The sequence below is a fragment of the Pygoscelis adeliae genome, unplaced genomic scaffold, assembly GCF_000699105.1.
Source record: "Pygoscelis adeliae isolate BGI_AS28 unplaced genomic scaffold, ASM69910v1 Scaffold314, whole genome shotgun sequence".
In the NCBI taxonomy this organism is placed as follows: Eukaryota; Metazoa; Chordata; class Aves; order Sphenisciformes; family Spheniscidae; genus Pygoscelis; species Pygoscelis adeliae.
Window position 1 is genome coordinate 1,701,694 of NW_008824668.1, and position 6,835 is coordinate 1,708,528.

General features: G+C 39.5%; 1 protein-coding gene across 1 annotated transcript in view; it reads right to left on the reverse strand.

The window, feature by feature from the left end:
- Positions 1 to 548: 548 nt before the first annotated feature.
- STYX (serine/threonine/tyrosine interacting protein) overlaps positions 549 to 6,835 on the reverse strand; it is a 21,425-nt gene continuing 15,138 nt past the window's right edge. The window contains exons 3-10 of the mRNA XM_009322945.1: positions 6,436 to 6,533; positions 5,663 to 5,723; positions 4,261 to 4,297; positions 3,662 to 3,701; positions 3,534 to 3,584; positions 2,847 to 2,919; positions 1,774 to 1,867; positions 549 to 1,054 (exon numbers count right to left, since the gene is read on the reverse strand). Of these exons, the coding sequence (XP_009321220.1) occupies positions 981 to 1,054; positions 1,774 to 1,867; positions 2,847 to 2,919; positions 3,534 to 3,584; positions 3,662 to 3,701; positions 4,261 to 4,297; positions 5,663 to 5,723; positions 6,436 to 6,533 (528 nt within the window). The 3' untranslated portion in view covers positions 549 to 980. The remainder of the gene's footprint in view (positions 1,055 to 1,773; positions 1,868 to 2,846; positions 2,920 to 3,533; positions 3,585 to 3,661; positions 3,702 to 4,260; positions 4,298 to 5,662; positions 5,724 to 6,435; positions 6,534 to 6,835) is intronic.

The window sequence follows — 6,835 nt, forward strand, 5'->3', positions numbered from 1 at the left end:
TGTTGTCTTGCAAAGGGAACTACTCCTTCAATACCAGTTTGAAGACGCACTATTCTAGCAGACGGACAGACAGTACTGGCTTGTTCAACTTAAATCAACCTATAACTAATTTAACAAGCAGCTTTTTAATGCTAGCTAAAAGAATTCAGTCTTGATGTGTGTAAAATTGGTAGCTGCCCTCTGTATTAATTCAGCACGTGACTATTTTATTAAGTAATTAATCAGTACTCTGTTAAACTTCAGCTTGCATAAAACAAGGTGAGATTTTTAGAACAGTATTTTGTCTTAAATTGGTCTCAGAGTGTCAGTCTCAAAATAATTCAGTATATAATGAGGTCTTATAACAAGGTAAAGAGTTAAATACCGATTAGATCACTGCCGTTGCTCAAACAAAATAATTCAGTATATAATGAGTCTTATAACAAGGTAAAGAGTTAAATACCGATTAGATCACTGCCGTTGCTCAAACTGCCAGTAGTAGTGCACAGTGCAGCTCATAAAGCACATTTCTACAAGCATGACCATAATATATACCGAGAACAAGGTGAGTTTTAGCAAACTTTTTCTTTACTAAAGTCTCTTGTTATAAATTACACAAATAACTTTATAAACAAATCCCCCCAGCTTGCATTTTGTTTAAAGTAATAACTTTATATCATACAAATAAAGAAATTTCAAGTATGAAAAGTGCATTATTGCAATAATACCTCTTTGCAAGTCCAAAAATCTTGGTTTAGAGTAAAACTGTAAAGTGTAAAAAAGGAGTAAAACAATCAGTGCCATCTATTCATTCAAGAAGTCCAACATCTTAAAAATGATGCTTAGTGTGTTGCAGAGGCAGATTTACATCTGAAAGCAACATGTAATTGAAAAGAAGCTATGTGTGTGTTCGTCATTTTGCATTATTAATTCTTTTTCCCTAGTTTTCTTCACCTTTCTTGGCCAGAATTCACAATACAAACAGTGCTTGTCCTCTGATATCATCCGTTCTGTGCTGCTGCCACTTGCATGGTTCCAAGTTCTTCATCCTCTTCATGCATGCGCTTTAAACTTCCTGAAAAAGGCAAGAGGAAGGAGGATATACCTGAAAAGATCAGCTCTAACAATACGCAGCTGCGAGCAGGACTACGGGGCAGTTATGGCCTTTGTGTGGGACTCTACCCTTCGGAGACATTCAGCTTCTGGACAGCCGGTGGCCGACAGCGCTCTTCTTCCCTCGCACTTCTCCACGTGGAAGAGAAGTTTCCTAGAATCAGCCTTTTTTGCACTCCCTTTGCCTCTCCCCCCAAACTCCATTTTCACTGACCTTTAGCAGGGGTTGCTACTGGCACACCTCTGTATGATTACGGTCACGTTTTTTACACGCCCTAATTCCCTGTCATCTTTTTAAAGGCACAGCAAAACTTTTCTTCCAGAGCAACTGCCTTAATTTTAAGGGCAACAGTTACGTCATGAACATTGGCTGCTTTCAACCTGTCACTCTCGATTCCTCTAGGGACCTCGGGGTTTTTGAGGGACAGGGAGAGGCAGGGCCCTTCTCCAGTATGGTACGGAAGTGCAGGCAACGCCACAGGAAAGTTCAACCACAGGAGAAGAGAATATTTAAGTACCACATACTGAAGTTTCAACACAGCTTGCGCACCAACCGCAGCCATCCCCTTCCCCAAAGTCTGAGATTCACTGCTGCTGGGGGTTGGTTTAGGGAGGGCACAAGTCACCTCACACCACCAGGTAAGACAGGCGGCATCACACACAACAGGAGAGGCTTCTGACCTGTAGTACCAGGTGGAACTGAGAGGGATCTCTCCAACTGCAGTGGTGACATCATCTGGATGGTTAATTTTGCTAGATAGATGGCTTCATATTCCTGAAAAAGTTTAATAATACATATTGCTATTAATTTGGCATAATGCTTTGTAAGGATGAGAAGGACTAATTCACAGAGTTCACTAGGATGGACTAGAGAGTATCTTACAGTAAGGCAGAGATTTTAGAGGAGGAGAGTTCTTTGTTGCTTTGACATGAACGACAAAAACTGTCAGGAAGACAGAGCAAAAGAAAACTTAAAGGATGACAAGAAATGGCTTTAAGGAAGGGAGTAAGCTTTCATTTAAAAAATTCTGTGAGAATGTTCAGAGAACTCATCGTTGCTCCCAGAAGGCAATTGGTAGAACCAAACCAAACTTAGAAAACGGTAGCTTCAGAGATTTATTACCAGGACAAACCATACATGGCCTTGAAGTTGCATTCTAGTGACCTGTCACGCTTTCAGCGCTACACAACAACTCCTCACAGGAGTTACTTTAAAACAAACCAACCAAACAAACGCCCACAAAAACAAACTCGGGAGATATTCAATCGTCTTGCTGCCAGCCACCTAAGTAATAGCAGAGAGACTGCAAATCTGTTTCAACACACTGTCCTGATGTTTGCCCACCATTCACCCAACAGACTCCTGGAATATGATAAAGCAACTTCACGATGTTTCAGGCTTGTGAATTTCATCACCTACGAATGCAAGTGTCAAGAAGCATCACTGATGTGTGCCACAATACTCACTTTGCAGTTTCCTTAGCTACCAATTAAGCTGTTTCAGAGCCTCTTAATCACTGTGGAAAACAGGATTTCTATTTCCACTCCATTCCTGGGTTTGCTTTGTCTAAAGCTTAAGTCTAATGAACTAGGGTACCCACTCGTCTGCCTCCCAAGCTCTATTATAGCTTCTGACATTTACTTGAAGCATACTTTTACAGTAAACGTTAAGCCTAAGTGGAAACGGCTGTTTTGCAGGAAGATGACTCGTCAAATGGCTTTTGAGTTATGACCAGAGAAAAAAAAACAGTCACCTGAAGTTGATGGACAAATCCAGCATTAGGATTAATACAGAATCTTCTTTCTTGAACATAAGTAAATGCGTCCCTTAAAAAGAGAAGGAGAGAGAAAACACTTCAGTGGAAAACAGCCTATGACAAAAGTCTCTGTGGTTTCAGGAGTCTTCCTTCCGATTATCAGTTCTCAGGAAATATACAACCTCTAAACACTCCTCAGGACTGGTTCGTATAACCGGAATTGTTTGGGCAAAATAGGAAGCAGTAGCTGTAAAATACTCTTCGCCCACCCCCACCTCCAGTCTTCAGCTTGCTGGCCTGATTTCAACACACTACTTAGAAGAGCCTCTGGGGGCCTCTCCTATAGTTTTACAGCAAGGCATCAACCTATGTAGGCTGGTATCGTTTCCATTAGCAGCAGGTACCTACTTCTTCTTAAAGAAAGGATGTAAACAAACCTGCAGTGAAGTGAAACGGAATAATCCGCCCCACGTAAAGTCTTCACTCAATCTCAGTAGGCAACAACTGGCTTATGCATCAATACACAACTGTTTACGTTCCCTCCAGATTTATTAGTCACTTACACCACTTGAATTAAAAAGGAATACATACAGACGTATCAGACGTCTTATCTGTACTAAGCTACTCTCTCGCTTCAGCCTTTTCAGACACATGGTTAACTATGTGATCACGCTCTGATCTTACCTGTACTTCACCCCAAATGTTTCCATTATGTATGCAATAACTAAGGCAGCACTGAAAAGAAACAAAAAAATTAGTAAAATATATTTCCATTGTTTAAAAAAAAATAAGCAGGATGGATAGTTTCCTACCTTCTAGAAATCCCTGCATTTCCATGGACAAGAACTTTTCCTGAGAAGGAAAAAAAAAAAACAAACCACCAACCATACTTGTATAGACTGAAGAAAATGCTTTGAAATGTAGATTTTCCCTCTTATGGAGAGCTACACAGTAGCAAGGTACATCCTAAGAATAATAGGTGTGTCTTTCTTCACTCTAGATTACTAACTACACTCTGTCCATTACTGCCCTGGGATACAGAAGCATGGATTCCTGCTCCTCTGAGGATTCTGAGTAGCAGAATCTGCATTCCAGGACCACAATGCGGATTTAAGGCCCTATATTAGAGAAGGGACAAAAAAACCCCCAAACCTCATGCACAGAACACAGTTGTGTTTAAAGTGGAAAAAAACCCAAACCCAGATATACAGAGAGGTTTGTTTTCCAGTCAGAGGCAAAAGGAAAGAACACTTTGCTCTAAACTTGTATCATATAGTTCAAGTCAAGCACAATAAAACCCCAAATTTAAGAAAACCTCATACTTAAGAGCCTCTAATACACACCACTAAGTTAGTTTTAAAGCGTTAACAACAATGTATTAGTAAATGAAGGAAAAAAAATAATGATTTACCTCCACTTTGTAAACTTCCATCAATAAATTCTTTAGTCTAAAACAAAAAGAAATTACAAGGCTCAAAGTTTCAGATTATTCTAGATGTTACTGCTACTTGCATTTAAATTCGGTAGATTTTTTGTATCAGTCTTTATATACAGTGACAATAATGCATTCTGTTTACACAAACTTAGACACCACTTCAACTGGACATTTATATCTCTTTTGTACATTCAACCACCCGTAAAATTGTCGGTGAAAAACTAGTGCGAAGCCAGAAACAAAAATGCATAAAAATCCAGTGTGTGTGCCTTTTACAATCATTATGTCACATGTTATGCCACTATAATAAAAAGTGAACTTCCAAACGTCTTTGCTTCACAGTGGAGGGGGGGGGGGAACCCAACCAAACAAAAAAAACCCCACGCATCAACACCAGCATGGCCTGGACCACAACCTGCGTCTTCCTAGAAGTTCTCCAATGATATTTTCCGTTACAAAAGTAGGTCTAATCAATCTATAAGGTGAGACGTGATGTAGTGAGGTCTGTGGAATACTGCCAGGTTGAAACAGCTCATTAGATGAAGAGCAAAAGCTAGGTAATTTATTGTGGGGAAAACTCAGACTAGACTCTTTAAAAATAGAGCAACACAGAGCTACTAAGATGTCAGTAACTGCGAGATCTGCAAAGGATATCGTTTGCTCAAATGGCATTATACTTTAGAAAAGCTGCAAGCCATCAACTCATTTGCCTTCTTGTTCTGCAAAAACACGACCAGCTCTGCCATATACACGGAAGCCAGAAGAGCTTTTTGGTGGTTTGGTTTTTTTTTTGGGTGGGGGAAGGAACAAAATGCTTTTGCTCTGTTGCAAACTAACCTAAAATAAGGATACAAAAGCATAGCTCAAAACTAAGGCTTTATTCTATTTCCAGATGTCGGTATGTAAGGGGTACCGTTTAACTTAGTTACTTTTTAATTCCTCTACAGTAAACATGTTTCAAGATACTGTAAAACTTAGTTACACCAACTAGTTACTATTTTCTGTTGAATTTGTTTCAGTATCTGATACAAGAGATGTAAATGCTCTCGGGCTCAAAAAATAAGTTTCCTACAGGCCAAGGGTTTCCAAAATAACTAGCATTCTCCCATGACCTGTTTTGTTTTGAGGCCAGTCTGGTTTTTTTTGGAGACCATAATAAGATACATCTCTTACAACTCTGCCTCCGTGTCTATACTTGTAAAAAGGAGTTAATCACGCCTACTAAAGTGGCAATAATAAGGTCAGTTAAGAGTTCCCAGCCCTTCCAGGTGCCTCAGGCTGGGTATCCCAGATTTGAAGCTCCGCACCTGTTAGTTCAGAAAACTCTTACTGGGCAACTCCATTCCCAATCCAGTCACATTAACACACAAATACTTACCATAGGGAAAAATCGTATTATATTCTCAACTGGATTATCTGCAATATCCAAGACTAAATACCTACAATGAAAACAGTTGCTATGAGTACACAATAACACTGAGTTGCTGCCACCTGTACACGTACAGCTGATTCCACCCTGCTACAATACTCAAACCTGCAGAAGGAAGCCGGCACTACCCTCCTGGCTTGACGTTCCGGCCCGAGATCCAGAACACCTACAAAGAAGCAACCTCTGGAGCTGTCCTTACAAGGAAGGCAGTGAGGAACCTTCTCCAACATCCCCTGACAAAAATCACCTCTCAGAGTGGAAGAAACTCACAAGTGCTATACCACAGGTGACTCAACTCTGGCTGAAAGCAGTGTACTACACACTCACATGCTCCCCATCAGTTTGTAGACACGGGCCAGTCTCCGTTTCTTGGGCTCTTTTTCAGAGGTACACACATTCGGATTAAGTTACCTCAAATGTTTTATTAGCAGGACAAACTGTACTCAGAACTGACAGCTTTAAAACTGAAGACAGTCACTGTAAACTAACGGATACTTCTCATTTGTGGTGTTGTCTATGTCTAGAGTTGAATGGATGAATAAACTTCACGGTTTGGATTTAAGAGTCTTCCTACACCTTAGCACATTTTTCAAATACTTTCAACAACGTGAAAATATTTGGAAAGAACACTAACATAAAAAAATCTCGTTAATACGGAATAAGGTGTTTAAAAGTAGCATCTTTCATTGTTTGCCATTCTGTATGTTATGAACATTTCTCACCTAAATAACTGTTGGAAGTTTGGTTTAATAAAGTTTGCTTCAATGTTTTGCCGTATGCATATTACATGGGTTATGCCATGTTTCTGAAGTATAGGTAGCTGTGGAAAGAGAAAAACACAGATTTTTTTTAAAAAATTACTGAATCCATCTATTGCACAGTAATAAAAAGAAAAGCATACTTAAATACACGATAGGGCTCTATCATGTCCTCAAGGAAAATCAGAGCTAGTTTTCTAATATTCAAAGCATAGTGTGAAAAATTGTCTTTCAAAAAGACAAAACACAGCTATTAGGAGCTGCAAGAAAAAGCATTCCTAACAATGATAAAAAGAATAGGCAATAAAGAAGGCATTCAATTAACTTGTTTGTCTCTGCCCACCTTTCACTTTACCTGAAATTG